The following is a 20,249-nucleotide window of genomic DNA, read 5'->3' as shown; positions in this document are numbered from 1 at the left end:
GAGTCCAACTCCATACCAAGAAAAGAGATGCTCTGCACAGGGGAGAGCTTGCTCTTCTCCAAGCTGACCTGAAGCCCAAGTTGGTCGAGGTGCTGAAGCACAAGTTCCCTGTGTGCACACAATAGATCTTGTGAGTGTGCTAGTATTAGCCAGTTGTCGAGATAATTGAGAATGCGTATGCCCTTTTCCCTCAGCGGGGGCAGGGCAGCCTCTGCAACCTTGGTAAAGACGTGAGTGGACAGGGACAGACCGAAGGGGAGGACCGTGTACTGGTATGCTTGTCCCTCAAAGGCAAACCGAAGAAAGGGTCTGCCGAGGAATGATCGATACATGAAAGTGTGTGTCCTTCAGGTCGATGGCCGCGAACCAATCCTGATGTCGTACTGATGCCAGGATGCGCTTCTGCATTAACATCGTAGATCCAAGATTGGGCACAACCCTCCCCCTCTCTTGGGCACAATAAAATAAGGGCTGTAAAAGCCCATGCGCAACTCGGCTAAGGGGACGGGCTCTATTGCTCCCTTCACCAGAAGGGTGGCAACCTCCACCATGAGGACAGGGGCACCCTCGCCCCGCACCGTAGTGCAGTGGATGCCACCGAACCTGGGCAGGCATCTGACAAACTGGACCGCATAGCCAAGGCGAATCGTCCTGATGAGCCACCGCGAGGGGCTGGGGAGCACTAACCAGGCCTCCAGCCTCCGAGACAGCAGTACCAAGGGAACGACTGGACTTACCGTGCCTGGGGAAGGTGGTTCGCGGCAAGGCAGAGCAGGCACCCCACCTGGACGACAGCCTAGGGGGGACATGCTGCTCCGCAAGCCCGCAATGGTGGCCAGTGACTGGGCCGGGCAAGTGACCCCAGAGACCAGCATACTTACCTGTTTGCTGGCTGTCTCTCAACAGAGAACGAGGGTATGGGAGGTACTCACATTCGCCTGATTGACTGGAAAGACTTCCAGCGCCCGGCCGTTGCGAGTGCACTGGCTCAAGGAATGAAGAAACTGCTCTTTTATTGACCATGTGGGTGCCGAGGCCCAGAGGGCACTCGGTGATGGAATACTTACCACGCGCTGGCCCAAGGGCGATGGTGGGGCTGGAGAGAACACCTGGGCCAGACCCGTCAAAAGTAGTTGCCTCATCCCTGGGCTGCCCATATAGGGACCGCCTCGAAGCCCATCTGGGGTTCTTGGGGGCCGGCTGACGGGCAGGTGGAGCCAACTTCCCATGGGAGGATCTCTTTCTCTGAGGCCGGCGTACGGGCTTCGATGGTACAGTAGCTGGGGCCGGCACCGCAGGGGAACAGCTCTGGCAAGAAGCAAACGGGGTGCGGGACTTCGGAGGCCTGAAGGCGGCCAAGTCGTGCCATGGCAGGATGTGCTTAATTGCCTCGGTCTGCTTCCTCACCGTTGAGAACTGATGGGTGAAATCCTCAATGGTGTCGCCAAAAAGCCCCCCTTGGGAGATGGGCACTTCGAGAAAGCGGACTTTCTCGGCATCACGCATCTCCGCAAGGTTGAGCCACAGATGCCGCTCTTGGACCACAGAGTGGACATCGTCCGGTCCAGGGAACGTGACCTTCATCGCACGTAAGGCGAGGTTGGTCACAGTACGCAGCTCCTGCATCATTCCCGGGTCGGTCCTACCCTCTTGCAGATCTTTCAGCACCTTGGCCTGGTGGACCTGCAGGATGGCCATGACATGCAGGGCGGAAGCGGCCTGACCCGTGGCCTTGTAAGCCTTTGTCATTAAAAAGGCAGAGAACTTACAGGCCTTGGAAGGGAGCCTTGGTCAGTCGTGCCAGGTGGCTGCGCCCTGCGGGCATAAATGCACCGCTATGGCGCGCTCTACCTGGGGAAACTCAACATATCCCTTAGCTGCTCCACGAAGCGTGTACGGGCAGAAAAAGGTGCCTTCCACAACTTCGTTAGCTCCTTGTGCACTTCTGGGAAGAAGGGCACCGGGGTGGGGTGCGGCCGTGAGTCATGCTCCGAGTCCAGAAACCAATCATCCAGCCACGAATGCTCAGAGCAGGGTGGAGGGTTCCACTTTAGCCCAGTGTTTGCAGCTGCCCGGGCAAGCACGTCTGCCATCTCCGCGTCCGCCTCACCCTGTGGTCTACCGCCCGTGAGCGGGAGCTCAGAAGATTCGTCTGCTTCCGATAGCAGAAGCCCACCCTCTGATGCTGTGACCGAAAGCTCATCCTCGTCGTGAGCCAAGAACGACACGTTAAACCCACCCTGAGGCGGGCCGCCTGCATCGCTCGACAGCTCTTCCGGATAGAACAAGCGTGCTGGGGGATGGGAGGTCCACGGGGGTTGAGCCGGCAGAAACGCTCCCATGTCCACATCCAGATCGCCCGTGGTGCTTGCCGACCCGACCGGCTGAGCATCAGCCCGGGACGGACCAGGTTGGGGAGCAGCCGCGGTGGCTCCTTGCTTCATAAAGAAGGAAGTGTCCCGCAACCGCACGAAAGCTTGGTGCGCCAATTCTCACTGGTCTTTTCTATTTTAAGCAAAGGTGATTGGGGCTCTCAAGATCGAACCCCTATTGTCACTACATCGACACAACGTCGAGTGAGTGACTCTCTCTCTCTCTCTTTCCTTCTCTGCTTTTTATTCTGCAGAAATTCTGGTGTTATCTGTGAAATGTTGCCCTATAATTGTGTATGCAGCTAATCATAACGGAAAAAATTGGGAGATTTTTTTATTGTCATTTTTTTTTTTAAGAAATAGTCTATTATGCAATTGAACAGATAAGTTATTGATAGCTTGCTTGTTTGTCAAATTAACAAAACATCCAAGCTCACTAAAATTATTGTGCTCTCCATGTAATTTTCAAAACAACAGTGCGTATTTAAAATAGACACCTGCCTAGCCTCTACCATTATTTCATCCTCATTACAGGCCAATCAGCATGGTGCATTTTTTTCAGTCTGCTAATTACAGACCAATCAGTGCAGCACATTTTGTTGAACCTCTCATTAGCAACCAATCAACTCAGTGTGTTTAGCTGAGATGCCCATAGACTCTGCCACTCGGTACTCTGATTTGAACTTTGACCCCTTTCCATCAGCTCACAAATTAACATGATGATTGTAAAGGCAGAACTATGTGAAGCATCTCCAGTGTGGTCTAACCTAATTATGACCGATGCCATGCCAAACCCGCTGACTCTTGCCTTTGACTGTAATGAGCATGCTGACAGCTGGCAATATACCATTTATATTACATATACAGGAAGTGTTAGTCATGTTACAGCAGTGGTGATGCAGCTATTGAGTGAACAATTCCAGGAATAAATATATATATTAGAGCCCGACCAATATAGGATTTTTGAGACCGATACCGATTTTACAGGGGGAAAATTCACAGATTTCTGATATGGTGGCCGATATAGTTAATTTTTGAGCTGGCATGAAAACAGACCTTTTCTGTTTGGATTGTGCACCGATTGTGCACCGATATGACTATAAAAAGGTACTCAGAAGGCTGCTTTCTTAAACAAATATTTTTATCAGAATATTTGACATTATTATTATTATACATTGTCAACATTGGAAAAAATTACAACATTTCCCTCTGAAATGTAGTAGATTGGAAGTATAAAGTAATAGAAAATGCCATGGTAATACTCAAGTAAAGTGCAAGTACCTCTAAATTGAACTAAAGTACAGTTTTCTTGCTTATCAAAACACCATCAGCAATATTTAGCTGTTCATGTATAACAAAACAGTAACAAACAATAACTCATGCTTTGATGCTGCCGAGTCAAGAGATAAACAGTGGCAGATGTGTTACACTGTATTCCGGTGGAAAACCAGACTTTTAAATATTAAATTTTTTAAGTGTAACAACTGGAATTGTTCAGTTGAAGAGGGTACCAAACTGTGAATCCTGAACAAAACAGTTTGGTGAATACATGTTTACTCATTAGCTTCCACTCAGCTGACAAGGTATGAAAGTAGCTACGTGGTTAGCTAGTTAGCTATAAGCTCGTTGTCATGGAGAGTAAAAGATGGACATTGTTTATTTACTTTCCAGCATTGTGTCTCACCAACTAGGTAACAACATAGTGTGAAATCAACACTCAACAGACACAATCCACCACCGCACCGTTGTCTGCTGAGCTGCAAAAAGATGCTCTGATGTTTACCTTTCAATCTGCTATGTTACTGACTGCACTGACAAAATATAGCTGGCTAACATAGCAAACAGATGTGATAAACATGAGTGACATGGTTGTCAGGGACAGGGTTAACGTTATATTAGTTATATTGAAATGGGAAAATGATGGCGTCATTGTTTATTAACATTCCAGTATGTATTTCACAAACTAGTTAGCAACTTACAGAGAAGACACCACTTAACTCCACACCGCTTAACTCTGCCCTGCCTGCAGAACCACTGTCAGCTCAGCTCTGTAAACAATGGAGTCGGAGCGTGCTCTGCTGGACAAACTATGCTATGACACCAATTCTAAATCACCCAAGTATTGTCTTCTGCATTATATGTTCTGAAAAAAGTTTTCATATCTGTGCATATCAGAGAACATATATGCAGATATGATATATCTGTGAAAGGCTAATATCGGCCGACCGATATGTTTGTATTTACCATGGTTTCTACATAAACTGCTCATAAAACTGAACTCTCTGAAAGATTATTTTCTTCTAGACATTCACGTCAGGCAACAATTAATCTGAATTGACAACTCAACATTTTTAAGTGTTTTTATAGGGCAAGGCGGCTATGACAAACACTCACTGATTGGACTCCAGGTTAGCTAACTCACTGATTTCCGTACAATAGTTGATAATGACTCACTTTAAAGCTTAAAATGCTCCCAAAAGTGTCATAAAAGTAGTCAATGTGACTTGTGCTTCGTATACCAAGTCTTCTGAAGGCATATGATCACTTTGTATGATGAACAGACTGAATTTTAAGTCATTATTCACTTTTAAATCAAATTAAATCATTGATCAACCCATGTAAACGTAATGGGAGCCAGCTGGTATGTGATAGCTGTGCGGTATGTGTAAACCTCACTCCCCTAGCCACAAGGGGTGCACTAGCGACTGACGCAAAAGGCTGTAGGATTTAGCCTCCTTGTTAGCACGCCCGCCTCCCATGCTTGCTGACGCCAGTTCAAATCCCACTCAGAGCGGGTTGAGCAGGACTAGTTACAGTGGTGCCCTTGACCCAGATGGGAGTGAGGTTTAGGGGGGTGATTGTAACGGGAGCCAGCTGGTACGTGATATCTGTGCGGTATTTGTAAACCTCACTCCCCTGGCCTCAAGAGGCACACTAACGATTGACGGTAGGGGCTGTAGTCTTTAGCCTACTTGTTTGTGCACCTGCCTCCAGGTTCGAATCCCGCTCAGAGTAGGTCGAGCAGGAACTGTTACATAAACAGCGAAAAAATCCAGTATTGTGGCACAACTATAAGATCAAACATCATTTGCCTTGCAGGTCTTATGACCAAACATCGTGATACTAGAACCAATGATGTTTGATTTAATTTGATTTGAGAATGAATAACTTAAATTTCGATTATGCCTTCAGAAGACTTGGAATATGATGATCAGTCAAATGGACTACTTTTATGACACTTTTGGGTGCTTTTTAAAGCTTTAAAGTGAACCACTATCATTTGCTATTGTATCAGTTCAATTTGTGTTCCATTTTAATTTTTTTCATTACATCTTTGGGTGAACTATTCCTTTAAGCAGACTGTGTTTGTCAGTTGTTATGACTTAGTTTAGATCAGATCAGATAAATTGTATGACAGAAAATCCAGAAAACCAGAAAAATATGCAGAAATCCAGGTAAATCCAAATGTTTCACCTACTTTGTCCTGCAACTGTATTTGTATTGAGAGGCTTTAGTGCATGCAAGCAACATTTAGGCATACAGGTATAGAATGGCCAGAAAGAATGCATGCAGCTGTAACAAGATGTGCAGGTGCAAAAAAACTTGCACTGGATGATGTAATGCTTATGCCACTTAGCAGAAGAATACAGTGAACTTTGTTATATTCTGCGAGTTCACATGCTTCAACTTAGTTGATTTGCACACACACCCACACACACACTTACACAGCATGCATTCACACACAAGCCAAAGACACATGTCGACTCTACAGGGGTTGAGGTTCACAAGTTTTCAGAGCTTGAATATTCTGTTAGTCAGGAACAAAAGTCTCTTGCTGTCAGAAGGGACACAAGGCTACAGTAAGTAGAACAAAATGTGTCTCACTATTTCACTTCACACACCACTTTATATCCCATCCCAGACACCATGAAACTTTGCCTTGCTGATTTGTATTCTTGTTGTTGTGACACACGAAACAGACTCAGATAAGAGACTTGACACTGTTCATTTGTATTCACGTGACCATGGCTCAGCTCTGTGCGATAGAGGCGAGACCAGCCTCAGTTTCCCCCTATTTTGCCACCAGCCTCCGAAGCACAAGAACTCTGCATTCTTCAGCACCAGTCAAGATATAGTAATCACAGACAATCTCAGACCTCTCTTTTCCCATCTGTATGCCACATGGAAGTCGTAAAAATGCCAGATTATTTTATTGAGGTGCTAGTAATTGTCCTGGCAGTTTAATCGTGCCTTTACAAAAGACGCCAGAATAACGGGCCGTTAACATAATGAGCAGCTCTGTCACCTCCTCCTGCACTTCAGTCCTATCTGCCTGCTTGCCATTTGTGTGTGGTGCTTGCCTTTTTCTAAATCCAAAAAAGGTCTTCATTTCTCCTCTTTTCTTCTCAGCTCTCTCCTGCTCTTATCACACAGATGATAGGGGGAGGATCGAATGCTGCAACTCACTGTGCAACATGCCGACTGAATGGATGTTTGGCTCTCATTGGGCTCATACAGAGGGGGCATATTTCAGATCTGACCACACATTGCACATGTGCACACATGATCATGCAAGAAATCAGTGCATTAGTTGAAACATTTTCTCTACTTAAATCCAGATCCAATGTGCTGTGTTCCGGCCAAGCACCACCATGCGGGGAATATTTATGCTCCTAACAAATGTACAAGATTTGCCTTTTATTTCACATCCACTTAAATGTTGAATTTTTATAATGTTCGTTAATGTCTTGCGATGCTACAATGCTTTGCGCATGTGCACGACTGTAGTTCCAGCTTTAGCCACTGGGGCTTCAGAAATTCAGAAAGCATAGACCAGGTGTCGGCAACCTTTTTGACATGGAGTGCCATTTTTTTATTTTCCAAGTTTCCCCATTTGCATGCCACTCTCCGCCCCGGACATACGGGTATAAAAGGAGATGGCGTACACCACTCATTCAGATTTATGCTGAGGAGCCGATAGAGAGTCCCGGCCATGTCAGCAGCTGGTTCAGCGCCACGGCAGGAGGGACACAATGTCTCGTTCCCTCCATCAGGGAACCAAGACGTTCCCAGTCTGTCACTCACTCAACGTTGTGTCGATGTAGTGACACTAGGGGTTCCTGTAGGAAACACCGCAGGTGCTGAACCATGTCACGAGGTACAGAAGAGCGGACATGGGCAAGCTGCTGCATGCCTCGCAACGAGTGCTCAACCATGTCATGACCTTCCAGCGAGTTAGGTAAGGTATCTCCATAGTCCCGTTAAGGGGGAAGGAGGCACTTACCCAAGGAGGCTACTAACGGAGCCTTTCCTGATTTGCTGTTAAGCAATTTGCTGCTGAGCACTTTCTAGAATAGCGCTGGGAAGTGCTCTTCCCTCTCCAGGAGGGAGGGCACTACGGAGACCACATCCTACCGGAAGGAGGTTAACATATGGAGAATACCTCACATGGACTTACCAACGGGGAAGTTCACATATGGAATGATACCACCGGAGGACCCTATCTACAGAGAGGGTACGCAGCAACAGTGGCCGAGGCAGAGAAAGCTCTGGCGAGGAGAAACACAGGGTTCACCTACGGGGAAACCGAACAGTGGAAACTCATCATACGGGATTACAAGGGGAATCACCATGTATGGAGCACTGAGCCCGAGCACAGAGTCATGCCTGAAAAGGGGCATACCATGAGTACTGGGCCTGGTGCCGTAACTCCTCTGCCGAGTTCGTCACCGAACAGTGCTTAAGAATTAAAGAGGTGTCCGGGGTTCACCGGATACGGGGAACTATTGTGGACAAAAGGCGCACATTATCACCTTTGAAAAAGGGGAAAGGTGCAATGCAAGTGGTACACCCAAACGGCCGCCCAGCCTACCTGCTGTTACCGTGTAACACTCCGGTCGAAACCGGCTCTATGCGTAGGTTGTAAAACCTTGCGATGGTATTGGGTGTAGCCCAACCTGCAGCTCTGCATATGTCTGCTAGAGAGGCCCCCCTTGCCAGTGCCCAGGAGGATGCAACACCTCTATTGGAGTGCGCCTGGACTCCCAAGGGGCATGACAAGTTCTGCGATTGGTATGCGAGGAAAATGGCATCCACAATTCAATGGGCCAGCCTCTGCTTGGAGACAGCTTTCCCCTTCTGCTTTGTCTGTTTTGTCTGCAAAACAGACAAAGAGCTGCTCCGAGCGTCTAAAGCTTTGCGTACGGTCCAGACAGATGCGCAGGGTGCGAACTGGACACAGCAACGACAAGGCCGGGTCTTCCTCCTCTGAAGGGAGCACTTGCAGGTTCACCACCTGGTCCCGAAAGGGAGTGGTGGGAACTTTGGCCACGTAACCGGGCCGGGGTCTCAAGATCACGTGATAGTGTGACGGCCCGAACTCTAGGCATTCGCTGGTGACAGAGAGCGCCTGCAGGTCCCCCACCCTTTTTATGGAAGTGAGCGCCACCAGGAGGGCCATCTTCAGAGACAAAGTGCTGAGCTCGGCCTGCTCCAGGGGTTCAAAGGGGGCTCTCTGTAGGGCAGGTAGGACCACAGAGAGATCCCAAGAGGGAATCGGGCGCGGTCTAGGAGGATTCAACCTCCTCGCGCCCTTGAGGAACCTGTTGATCAGGTCATGCTGTCGTGAGGGTCTCCTGTCCAGTGTATCATGGTATGCTGCTATGGCAGCCACATACATTTTCAGGGTAGAGGAAGACAGCCGTCTCTCCAGCCCTTCCTGAAGGAAAGACAGCACAGACCCGACGGCGCATCTCTGTGGATCTTCCCCACGGGAAGAACACCAGTTCGTGAAGAGACACCACTTCAAGGCATACAGCCGCCTCGTAGAGGGGGCTCTGGCCTGAGTGATCGTATTTACTACCGCTGGCGGAAGAATTTTGGCCTACAGAGCTCAAATATTCTTTTAAAAATCTTAATTTGTGTTCTGCAGAAGAAAGGAAGTCATACACATCTGGGATGGCATGAGGGTGAGTAAATGATGAGAGAATTTTCATTTTGGGTAAACTATCTCTTTAAAGTGATAGCTCAGCCATAATTTAATATTCTGTCATCATTTCTCTATCCTCATGTTGTTCCAAACCAGTGTGATGCTTTGTATTATGTGAAACACAAAATATGTTAGACAGAATGTTAGAGACTGACAGTCTTAGTCACCATTCACTTTCAAAATATATAGAAGAAAAAAAAACACATTCACTGAAAGCAAATAGTGACTCAGGCAAACATTCTGTCTAATATCTCCTTATTGTATTGCATGGAAGAAAGAAAGTCATACGGGGTTGGAACAACATGATGGTGAATGATGACAGAATTTCCATTAATAATAATAATAATTCTGTAGTACATGTTCAATGTGTATTATGTAATGGAATATAGGGGAGTAAACGTCTATTATATCATTGTGAAAGTAACGAGTTACTACTTGAGTACTCTTTTAATTGGATACTTACTCTTACTCAAGTAATTATTTATGTTAGTACTTTTACTTCTACTTGAGTAATTTTTTTATTTATTTATTTTTATTTTTTTTAAGTAATTGTACTTTTACTTGAGAACAGTTTTTGGCTACTCTACCCACCTCTGCGCATGCCATAGGTTGCCGACCCCTGGCATAGGCTGATTTTAGCAGACAAAAATAAAATAAAAATATATATACATGTAAAGCATTAGTTTCATAGGATTGTTCCCACACTAAGTTTCGTGACCTCTCACTGGAAATCAACTGTGTTCTAGTGGGTAGCTTTTAACCACATTTTGACCACCATTTAACATTATTAGACATTTAGTATTGTTCAATTTAACTCCATCTTTGCAATTGAAACCGCCTAAATCAGACCTATCAAAAAATACAATTATTATCAATATTAACCAGATAGTAAAGCAGACAATAGTTGTCATATGCAGGTGTGATATATAGTTGGGGGATTATCTGCTCTTGGTTGTGATGGGCCAGCATCTGTCTTATAGGTCCCAGTCCATCCCTGTAGTCAGGTGTGCTAGTTACGACACAGGACAAGTTCTGTTCAAGCGGTACTTTAACAAGACACAATTGAGACATGTCACATGGCAGCGCTGTCTGCACAGTGCACATTAATGCACTATCCTCAGCCGAATCATGTCAATACCAATATTCAATATTCACAGCTCTGGGACAGATGATTAAAAAGCCACTCCAAAATTAATGTAGAATTAATGGACTAAGAGATGTATGCAGAGGATAATTAGCAGAGTAAGGTTAGGAAACCTGGACAAGCCAACAGAGGAGAGGAGGGACCATTTGCATTAAAGCTGGTGAGAAACAGCAGCCATGCCAGATTTTTTTTCCCCCAGTGTGCTGCAACGCACCACATTGCATAATGTAATCTGCCACAATTCATGGTTACTAAATGTGCGGCTAACAAATTTATTAAATCCCCTAAGAGCTTAAAGGGCTAAATGAGCATTAGTCTACGAAAGGTGGAATTCATTGGCCTTGCATGATTGAATTGCACACTATTGTTAACAGTGTGAAATTACTTAATGATCGCATTAACGCAGTAATTTGGATTTGTTCAAAGATTCATAACTGTACCTCAGTGAAAGTATAAAAACTTCAAAAGAACATGTAGTAATATATGAGTAACATGAAATCATAGGCTAATCCTTATCTTTATGCATTTTGCATTTAATCACATTTAATTTCCCTTTGTCAACAAATGAAATATTCTCATGCTTACTCTAATTAAAAAATATTTTGTTGTTATGAGAATGGCTTAGTAGCAAATTGTGACTCATAACTGGATATATAAAGTGATTACACTGAAACAAAACAGTTGAGAAGCCCATTAAAGTTCCCCCTTGGACTGGCACAGTGATGGCTATCAAAGCAAAGTGTAACATAGAAGGACACAAACAAATCACTGCTCACATTGCTCCTACATCCCTGTGGGAAAGGACGTTTTATAGATTGAATCAAAATATTTGTTGTAAGGAGTGTTGCTGAAAGGCAAAAATGAACACATGTTTACATTGAAGAAGTGCTAAGAATAAAAATTTGGAAGTGTGTCAGTTGTGTGAGTGTAGCAGAACAGAACAGAGAGTGGAGGTGTATGTGGGGTGTAGGAGAGGGAAGAAATAGTTTGTGTCATAGAGACATTAAAGATCAAAACGTTAATTAACAGAACTGCATGCTGTTGTATTTTGTGTGTATATATGTATGTGTCAAAAATGTGTCACTATGTGGTTGTATCATGTGTGCCTCTGGCTATCTAGCTGTTGGCTATATGACTTTTGACCTATGCCTATGCACCACATTGAAATGTGTGTGTGTACGGGGAAAGTAAGTCTACATGGTATACTGATGGTACTCTCTAATAACTGTTGTTAGAAATGTTATTACAGTATTGTTACAGTGTTATTGTAAGGAAGCATTTCACTAAATAGTAGTCTCATGTTCAGATCTGCTCTAGATTTTATGTGTGTTATGGATTTTAATCTGCAGCTGTCTTAAATCCTGCATGGTGCACTACTTGTGGCTTTTGGTTTTTACTCTCATTCGACTTCCTAAGCTGTTGTGTCCTGTTGCCTTCGTGAAGAGAATGTCTTGTCAGAAACTGTGGCAAGTTTTCTGACACCCATTTCTTTCTGTACCTCTCTCTCTCTCTCTCTCTCTCTCTCTCTCTCTTCCCTTTTGTTCTGTATCTCTCTCTCTCTCTCTCTCTCTCTCTCTCTCTCTCTCATTCGCTCCGTTTTCATATTAATGTTTGTGTGTACTATGCAGTGTTGGCTAAGTTATCCACCACACATTACTGATTACTTCTCTAAAATCGTAATCAGAACAAATCACAATGTAATGACTTTAGTTTTAAAAGTTTTTGTTTTTCCACTCAACAAATTCAAAATAATGTCTCAATTTCCTCCTTGTTCATTGTTACATATAAGTCATACTTTCATCACCACTTCTCCCTAACAATGACATTAGTGACTCTTCAGCTGTCACTGAAACTTAAAGAGATGTACACGTATGAACATAATTCATTTTTTAAATGTACATTATTCTACATTAATAATGTCATTTTAGACATAACTTTTAACTTTTAATGTACTTAAAAGTAATTAACTTAATTGAAATCAATAACTGCATCTGAACATGTAATGCAGTAATTAGATAACAGTAACTAAAAACTTTGCAATCAGATTACACTCAACACTGACTGTATGAAGCTTATGCTTTAAAACACCATGGGTAAAATGGACTTTCAATGAATTTAACCCATTTTCTTTACAAATTCAATGGGGGATTTTACATCTAAAAGCAATAAATGAACCATGACTCTAATGTAATACTTGACTAAGGCTATTAAACATCATAACATCTTGAGGGTAAAATAAAACTTGTCACCATCAGTCTAAGCATCCTGCATGCTAGCATGCCAAGAAAGCATCCCTAGAAACACCAGTGCACTGGTGCTTTTCATAGATACCTTGAGAACGTTCGACAAAAGTGAGTCTAGGTGGAATGCACAAATGAAAAGATGGGACGACATGAGCCAGCGTCATGGGGTCTAGTTAGAAGGTATACTTTGCAAACACGTTTGTCAGCATGCCTTATGACTCCACAGTCTCGGGCTGTTTGCTCTTCGCAGTTTCTTAAGACATTTGCATAGATGCAGTAGGATGCATCCTCTGTGCTCTATCTGCGGACGGCACGAGATACCAGACTTCGTGTCACAATGACGCGCGCACCTTGACGAAATGGGTGTCAGGTTGCTGCTTTTTAATGATCAAGGTAATGTGCCGTGAACTATTGTATTAAACGCGCGACAGGTGATTTTAACATACACGCATAATCTCGTTAACAAGTCGCCCGATCCGTTTCATTTCCTGTACCAAACACTTAAATGCGCACTGAGAATTCAGCGTATAGGCTACAGCTACAGCAAGGATTGCTTAATACCGCCACTTTTGTATAGAATAATTTATAACAACATTACAATAGTGTAAGAACGAAGTTTAAGTTGAAATGCAGAGAGCACAGCGAAGATGATCCGTGCTCTGTAAGAAAAGATGAGATTTGCTCATCAGTCTCTCCACACCCGCAACAGCTGCAACTGAGCTCATCCTCCGTTCCCCTCAGATCAGCAGAATTATTCAGAAGAAAACTCACCCAAAATTGCCAGCTGGAACAAGTAGAGCCCGACGAGGTCCATCCTGCTCAGAGCCATCAGTCCAACAGCAACAATCCTGAGGCAGTTAGAGACTTTCGCGACAGCCCGTGTCCACTGGCGCCAAAGTTGTCCAAAAAACGTCGTATACTGCGTTCAGTGCTGATTTCCCCCCAAAATGCAAGGTGCAATCCAAATCATGTCATAGGAACAGAGCACGTCGAGAATCATTTTTTATTCCCCGAAAAATCTGTCGCAAGATGAGGGAAACAGTTGCGCAAAATCAGTGTTGCGAAACGCCGCTGTTTCACTCAACAGTTTAAATGTCGCATATAAAACCTAATTAGCTCTCATGCCGCTAAATGAAGAGCGCTTTTGATCTGCGCTTATCTTCGGGACTAAATTCGGCTGTTTTTATGTATGGTCCTGAGTCTCTGCCTAACTCGGTGAGCACACGAAAACTGTACTGACACCAAATCACTGGACGAGTAAGCAGCACTGCGGTCTGCCCTACAACTCCACTGACGGCAGAGCAGAGGAAGACTACTGCCTGGGAAATGTTTTCTGAATGTGTTGATGAATAGGCAGGAATGCATGTCAAATACATTTTAGATTCGTTTTCAATCAGAGAGAAATGGAAATTAAATGTATACCCACATGTTAGGAAAATATGGCCACGTCTATAATAAATAAATAAATAAATAAATAAAAATTAAAATAATATATATATATATATATATATATATATATATATATATATATATATATATATATATATATATATGTGTACCCTTAAGCTTTCCAGCAAATCCTTGTGATCATCATTTGAATTCTATACTTATTCTATTGCAGTAATCTAAGATGACTTCAAATGAATATCAAATAAAAGAAAATATTCAGAAGCCCATGAGAGAAATGTCCATTCAAGCTGGGGAGCAGAGCTCTCAGCCTCAGTGTAAATAAGAAATGAATCACATTTCCATTAGTTTTGGCAAAGGTTGAAAATGTGTGATTGCTTGAGATATGTGTTTGATCTCACTATACTCTATGTTACTTCTGTTCATTACTGTTGTTCTCTCTGCCGTGGCATCTTTGATGTGTGGATGTAATGATTATGACATAATACAGTACCTGCTGCAGGTATTTTCATTGACAGCTAGAAGAGAGTGAACAAGTGAGAAAAAGAGAAAGAGATTGCTAGAGAGAAAAGGAAAGATAGAGAGAGTTTGGCCAGTGAACTGTTTGCCAGCACGGGTTTGGCTTAGCATCCTCACATGCCGGAAAACTGTGGAAACAGGCAGACTTACGGCCCATCTGTTAAGAGAGAGAGAAAGAGAGAGAGAGAGAAGGAACAGAAAGTCTTTATGCACAGTGTTGACAGGTGAACTTTCCAGCACATCCTTTTTAGTTTCTTCCTGGTTCTGCACTCAAAACGTCTTTAAATTAGATATTAAGTCTTCTTTTTTTTTTCAGTTAGAAACATAATAAAGCAATCATTAAAGTAAAATCTAATTGTGCTGTATGTAATGGCATGTTTTGGGTTTTAACTGTTTGTGAAGACCATTTTTTTTTTAAAAATATGCTGATTTTCCTTTTCACTGAAATGTATAGTCCAGAATGACTAGTTATGCAGTTAAAAATCATTTTGATGCATTGTTGTTTGTTATTGGTGTGACATTCATTGCCATTTTGGTCTAAGCACTGATTTCCTGTAATTAGTTAATCTAACATAAGCTTGTACCTTTGGATTTTATTTGAGTGCATACTAGTAGCTGATGCATAACATGTCACTTGGACTGTTTTTATAACAATATCAATATATTAGGTAAAAAAAAAAAAATGAAGAGAAAATGTTGTGAGTGATCAACAATTTAAGTTTGTCACCAATTTTATTATTTTTAAAGTACAAAAATCCCTTTTAGTCTCTCAGTATGAGCTAATAAAAGTTGCATGCATACTAAAGCCCGGGTCACACTAAGCTTTGAGCATGAAAAATTATTTCAGACTCCACAACGGACCAGGATATGATGTCATGCACAAGGACTTCTTTTCTTAATAAATAATAAATCAGAAATAATACAAATATTATATACAAAATGTTCCCTATCTGTCACTCACTCAAGGTTGTGTCGATGTAGTGACACTAGGGGTCACTCTTGGGAGCCCGAGACACCTCTGGTCTTTGATTAAAGGCCAATGAAAATTGGCAAGTGGTATTTGCATACCACGCCCCCAGACATACGGGTATAAAAGGGTACCTGGTATGCAACCATTCATTCAGATTTTCTTTTCGGAGCCGAACAGTCGATGTTTACTGAGCTGACTGTTCATTCACCTCTGCTGGATCTGACGGTGCATTTCAGCAGCTTCTCCCTCCTCTGCACTGGTGCACTGCAGAGAATGCCCCTGGGTGCTTCGGCAGATAAAAGAGAGTATATTTTTCTAAAAAAGTATATTTCTCTAAAAGAGCGGCACACACGGAACGTCTTTTTAAAGACACGCCTTTTTAAAGATCTGTTTGTGTGTTATTTCTGGTTGCGGTCGTTACCTCTCAACTTCTGATGGTCACGATCGCTGTCTTTCATGTCTGGGCGCGACCCACGTGGAGATAGCGTTCGTGGATGGATCATGTACTCACTGCGAGAACATGACCATGGCAACGTAGCGGTCGCGGCTTGCTTTCGTAAGAAAAGAAGACCGCCTCGGTCCTTCTACCTACGGGTATGAGGCCAGCGCGGCTAGCACTGGGGGCGATTTGGGGACCCCAATAGGACCACCTCCGCCGGGTATCCCCCCACGGACCTCCCATTCCCCAGCACGCTCGTCTTCCCTGATCGGGCTTCCGGATGAGTCCGCCGGCTCGTCTCACGCCGAGTTTGACCTCTTGTTCGGAGCCCGCGAAGCTGATGAGCTCTCGAGCGCAGCATCGGAGAGCGGGCTCGTCCAGTCGGACGCAGAAGCCTCAGCTGGGCTCCCCCCCTCGGGTGCAGTTGCCCAGTCACAGGCTGATGCGGAAATGACGGACATGCTTTCCCTTTCTGCTCAAAGCAGCCACGCCCCGCTCCAGTCCCTTTCTTCCCGGAAGTGCATGAGGAGCTGACAAGTTCTTGGGAGGCACCTTTTACTGCCCGGTCCCGATCCTTCAGCTCCCCCGCCCTCACTACTCTCGATGGCGGGGCAGCCAGGGGCTATTCGGTGATTCCCCCGGTGGATAAGGCGCTTGTGTTGCACCTATGCCTGCAGAGCACCGCCACCTGGCACGGACGCCAGGTGGACTCGGATCAGTAATAAAACAAAGAAATAAAGAGCATTAAGTGGTTTTGCTTTTAATAAAGAATTGAGTGTTTTTCTTGTCCATAATAGATGCCCACTGCAAACACACAGATCCAATATTTTGAAACATATCTCCACCTGTTTGCATGCACCCTACTGTTTGCCCAAGGATGATGACCATGAATCGGATTTGACTGTTCGTGCTCCTAGCCACATTACATGGCGCGAGCGCTCTTCTCTAAAGTTTCGTTCTCAGATGACAGCTCTGGCATGAGAACAAGCACCATTCCGTTGGAAAGGAACTAACAGAACATGCGTTCAAATAAGCATGTGAGCATTTAAAAGCAGCCGTTTGTCAGTCAGACAGTGCATGGGTACTGAAGTGAGTCGGTACTTGGTACCACCGTTACTATCTAAAGACTTATTTTTGCTTTAGTGTTGACATGGTAAAAGCACTTTTGACATCCCTACTGTATTTTACATCATCATTTTAATACATATAGTGGGAACAATTAAACATTAAGCTTTAATTGAAGGATTTTGGTTTAACTAATATTCCAAATTTTTCTCAAAAATAGTTTCAGATCAAATAATAATTGGCCGACCCCCTGCAGTGACCCCCTGTTAAAGATCCTTGATCCAAACCATTCAAACCTGTTTAATAGGTTTTATGGATATAATTATCTGTGCACACTATGCAAACCTTTTACAAATAATTCTATCATACCGTTCATCTGTTAATATATTAATTCTTGCAATTACCTCAAAGCAGATCTTTGATTTGCTGAAAAAGTGAGTTGCAAATGGATTTATTATTTTTCAGAAGGCAAACATTGACTAAACACGGCAGATGACCCTTCTGTCCTCACCAATCATCAAACTTGGCTGACATCCTAATTTATTGACTCAACAGACAATTAAAATGTAATAACAGGACTCATTTTTAATTAATTTATAATGTCATTCTATTTGCGTAATTGCTGTCATTGTCATAATTGTGTGGGACTGCAGCATTGACCTCCCTGTCTGTGAGTTGCAGGAATGTGTCAACTGTAACAGAGGGTGGTGACAACACTGCTTTTTACTTACCGTATTATACCAACTCTAATACGCCATGAGTCACTTGTGTACTGTGTGTGTGTGTGTGTGTGTGTTGACTTGCATGTGCGACAGATACAATGTCGGCATGAGACATCTGACATGAGACTATTTTTAATGTGCACACAAAAGAATGTGTGTAAACTTTATATGTGACTCTGCAAGAAAAGTGTGGGAAGATCAGGTCACAGTTTCACATATAACCTTGAATTATACTCAGTTGGTTTCTTTTCTTGACATCTTAAATCAAAGAAGCATCTCTACTGACTCACTGACTCACTATGCATGCATAGAATACTTGCATGCATACATACATCCTCAGAGTTTGCCAGGCAGAATAGTCCTAAGAATTCCTTGAATAAAATCTTGATTTAGGTGAAGGCATAATAAAATGCCATGTCTTTGCAAAAATTACTGAAAATTGAAACTTCCATCTCTGTCTCAGATTTAAAATCATTATTAACAAGCATTTTAGATAACACCTGTAATTGTTTGGGATAGTTTTGCCTATAAGTACATTATCTGTTAGCAGTTGTCCTTTCTTGATTTTTTTTTTTTTTTTTTTTTTTTGTTATATAATATTTATGTCTCAATATGTTTTTATGTATTTTATGTATGTTGTTGGTGCTCAGGAGGTTGTTGTCCTCCTTCTAGGCTGTTATTGTAAAGAAACATTTGGTTCTTAAGTGACTTACCTGATTAAATACATAATAAAAAATAAAAATCCTACAGCCTACTAAAATCATATAAGTCTGAAGCAACATCATCTCTGTCTGTGTACAAGATAAAAGATCAATCACAACAAAGAAAAGTAGTATTTAAAAATATTATTGATATTGCTAAATACGAGTATAAAAATGCTATTAGTTATGAGCTAAAAATGTAAAGGAAGGGTTTATCCAGATATAAAAAATACTGTTATTATTTACTCATCCTCATGTTAATCAGCAGAACATAAAAGGAGGAATTTGAAGGATGTCCCGTTTGCTGTTGTTTGTGACCCACTAATGCCCAAAAGTATCATAAAAGTAGTACATGTAATTTCTGCATTATATTTCAAGTCTTCTGAAGGCATGCAATATGTTTCAGAGAAAAAACAAAAAAATGTAAGTTATTTTACAGTGAAAATCTTAACTTTCAACATAGCTATCCTTTTCGTGTTCATATAGTAAGTGCATAAGACAAGCTTGTTCACAATGGCATATGCTTAAAGGAATATTCCGGGTTCAGTACAAGTCAAGCTCAATGGACAGCATTTGTGGCATAATAGCCACAAAAAATGTTTTCGACTCATGCCTCCTTTTATTTAAAAAAAAGAAAAAAAAAATAGAAAAAAAAAAAACGAAGCAAAAATCAAGGTTACAGTAAGGCACTTACAATGGAAATGAATGGGGCCAATTTTTTGAGGGTTTAAAGGCAGAAATGTAAATCTTATAATTTTATAAAACACTTATTAATTCTTCTGTTAAAACTCATGTATTATCTGAGCTTTAAAGTTGTTTAAATTGTCATGTTTACAATCGTTTTACGGTTTGTTGACATTAAATCAACATGGCAACGAAGTTGTAAAATTGGCTATAACTTTCACAGAAAAGGTTAGTAAGCGATTTTATCACACTAAAATCATGTTAACACACATATTGTTTATTGTTGATCCCATTCACTTCCATTGTAAGTGCCTCACTGTAACCCAAATTTTTGCTTTTTTAAAGAAAAGGAGGGACAATTCATTTTTGTGGTAATCAACATTATGCCAAAAATGCTGTTGATTGAGATTAACTTGTATTGATCTAGAATATCCCTTTAAACCTTGCAATAGTGAAAACAGCGCAAGTTCTCACATGAACACATTAATAAGCTTCTCTCATGCACTCGTGAACAAATAAAGGAGAGCTATGGCAGAAGTCAAGATTTTTATTGTAAAATAACTTATATTTCATGAGTTTGTTTCATGTAATCTTTAAGCTATTAAGGTTAAACTTATTTGGCTTGCTGTCTATGGTGGAGGGGCTCGAGGAAGCAGCTTTAACTCGAGCTCTGAAGTATCACCCGGGACTTTTAATAGGAGATGATTACGTGCGCAAGATGCCTAGGGTAAAGGTGGAGTTGGGGAGGTGAAGGGATGCTAGAAACAGCTGAGACCGAAGAGAGGTAAACAGCTACTTATATACTCTGGCTGTTAATTGAAAGATTAGATGGGTTCGCTCCTCCCGAATTGACGTTTAGCAACTTAATTTCATGAGTTTGTTTACCCACATAATCTTTAAGCTATTAAGGTTAAATTTATTTGGCTTGCTGTCCACGGTGGATGGGCTTGAGGAACCGAAGAGAGGTAAATGTCATGGTTACTTGTGTAACCTCC

At 42.6% G+C, this 20,249-nt stretch overlaps 1 protein-coding gene across 1 annotated transcript in view; it reads right to left on the bottom strand.

Moving 5' to 3' along the window:
- LOC127414228 (GDNF family receptor alpha-4-like) overlaps nt 1–13,964 on the bottom strand; it is a 223,698-nt gene extending 209,734 nt beyond the window's left edge. Inside the window, exon 1 of the mRNA XM_051652111.1 lies at nt 13,519–13,964. Within this exon, the coding sequence (XP_051508071.1) occupies nt 13,519–13,576 (58 nt within the window). The 5' untranslated portion in view covers nt 13,577–13,964. The remainder of the gene's footprint in view (nt 1–13,518) is intronic.
- Nucleotides 13,965–20,249: the final 6,285 nt, after the last annotated feature.

The sequence above is a fragment of the Myxocyprinus asiaticus genome, chromosome 23, assembly GCF_019703515.2.
Source record: "Myxocyprinus asiaticus isolate MX2 ecotype Aquarium Trade chromosome 23, UBuf_Myxa_2, whole genome shotgun sequence".
Taxonomy (NCBI): domain Eukaryota; kingdom Metazoa; phylum Chordata; class Actinopteri; order Cypriniformes; family Catostomidae; genus Myxocyprinus; species Myxocyprinus asiaticus.
Note: the sequence above shows the minus strand (reverse complement) of the source record. Positions and strands in the feature narration are given on the sequence as shown.